At 32.9% G+C, this 1,560-nt stretch overlaps 2 protein-coding genes across 2 annotated transcripts in view; one reads left to right on the top strand and one right to left on the bottom strand.

The window, feature by feature from the left end:
- Cbr-mif-4 overlaps positions 1–569 on the top strand; it is a gene marked incomplete at both ends in the record, with an annotated part of 5,278 nt that extends 4,709 nt beyond the window's left edge. The window contains one exon of the mRNA XM_002633544.1: positions 393–569. Coding sequence (XP_002633590.1) covers positions 393–569 — 177 coding nt within the window. The remainder of the gene's footprint in view (positions 1–392) is intronic.
- Positions 570–818: 249 nt separating this feature from the next.
- Positions 819–1,560, bottom strand: part of CBG05468 — a gene marked incomplete at both ends in the record, with an annotated part of 1,690 nt that continues 948 nt past the window's right edge. Inside the window, 2 exons of the mRNA XM_002633545.1 lie at positions 819–856; positions 905–1,009. Coding sequence (XP_002633591.1) covers positions 819–856; positions 905–1,009 — 143 coding nt within the window. The remainder of the gene's footprint in view (positions 857–904; positions 1,010–1,560) is intronic.

Below are 1,560 nucleotides of genomic sequence, written 5' to 3'. Positions count from 1 at the left end.
TTCGAAAAGTTTAGGAAAAAATCGAAATTCCCAAAAAAACGCCGCTGAAATTGAAATTTTTGCTCAATAAGGTGGCAAATATGGACGAGGATTGGAATTCCCGCAAAGTGAGAAACCTAGGCCACGGCTGCGGGACTCCTTTTTTACATCTCCATTTTTTCGGATTTTTTCCGTTTTTCTGTCTGATAAAGAATGAAAAAAAGCCACTGTCGGTCACATAAAAAAGACTTCCCGTCGATGTGGCCTAGGTTTCTCACTGCGCGGGTTTCAAGGGCGTTTTTTGAGGATTTCGGATTTTTTTTGGTTTAACATTCGGAAAATACATCACTTTTCAAAGATTTTAAATTAAAAAAAAAAGAAAAATTTTCTTCAATAAATCAGTTAAATTACAGTTCCAAACCACTAGACCCTCCCCTCGGACCGAAAATGACATCTATGCTAAAAAACTAACATCAATTCTATGTGACCAATTGAAGCTAGATTCATCCCGCATATTTATTTCATTTGATTTCCGAGATGCCAAAAGTTTTGCTACCCAAGGGAAAACAATCGCTTCGTTGTATGAATAAATTTTTTATCAATTTTTTTGTTTTGGAAAAAATGGATTTTTCAATGAAGGAAACATAGAAAATGAAAGAAAAGAAATACAGTTAAAGTTGAGATTTATTGAATTCAAGAAAATTGTTAGTGTTAAATAAAGTTATGCTATAAATGAATAATGACTAGAAATTTTGGAAGGGGAATGTGGAATAGACAAATCACACACTATATAAGTTACAGAAGCATTTAGAGTAGAAAATAGGGGAAAATAAGAAATTTTATTGAGGTTGCTGTTGGATGTTGGTGAGCTTGGACTCTGAAAATATTGGCTTTTTGTTTTTGAAATTGAATAACGGCTACTAACCAAGTTGGGAGACATAATTCTCCAACACTGCTGTCGCTTCCTCCAATCTACGAGTACTCTCATCCATTGCATCGATTTGAGTCAAGTATGGACGCAAGTTCTCATCTGAAACAATATCGTTTTTGATCTTGAAGGTGGAGTACGGTAACCATTTTTTTGCCATATTTCGTGCAGAAAATCATGTAGATTCACATTTGAAATGAAGAAAAAATTCAAAAAAAATGTTCTTCATGAGAAAGACCGCATCGAAAAAGCTTTTTTTCTTGATTTTCATTGTTTTTCAGATTTTTTAGGTTTTTCAAGATTTCTGTTCATTTTTCTCCCATATATCTCGAAAAACTCTTAAAAACCGGAAGAAACAAAAACTGAAAATTCCGAAAAGTTAGTGGGTTTTCTCGATTTTCTTGCCAAATTTGTAGACCTTTTTAAGTTTTTCAGTTATTTTTGAAGATACTTTTTCGATTTTTCTGATTTATTTTTGAGCGGAAATTCTACTGGATCCGGGCTAGTCGGTCCAATTCGAAAGAAACTCAGTTAATCGATTTTAGGGTTTTTTGGTACAAAAAATCCAAAGGTCTCACAACCACAACTACAGTAACCTGAAAATACTATCATTATAAAAAAAATTTGAAAAATAAAAATATTCTTAAGTTACT

Source organism: Caenorhabditis briggsae (assembly GCF_000004555.2).
Source record: "Caenorhabditis briggsae complete genome, chrIV, whole genome shotgun sequence".
In the NCBI taxonomy this organism is placed as follows: domain Eukaryota; kingdom Metazoa; phylum Nematoda; class Chromadorea; order Rhabditida; family Rhabditidae; genus Caenorhabditis; species Caenorhabditis briggsae.
Note: the sequence above shows the minus strand (reverse complement) of the source record. Positions and strands in the feature narration are given on the sequence as shown.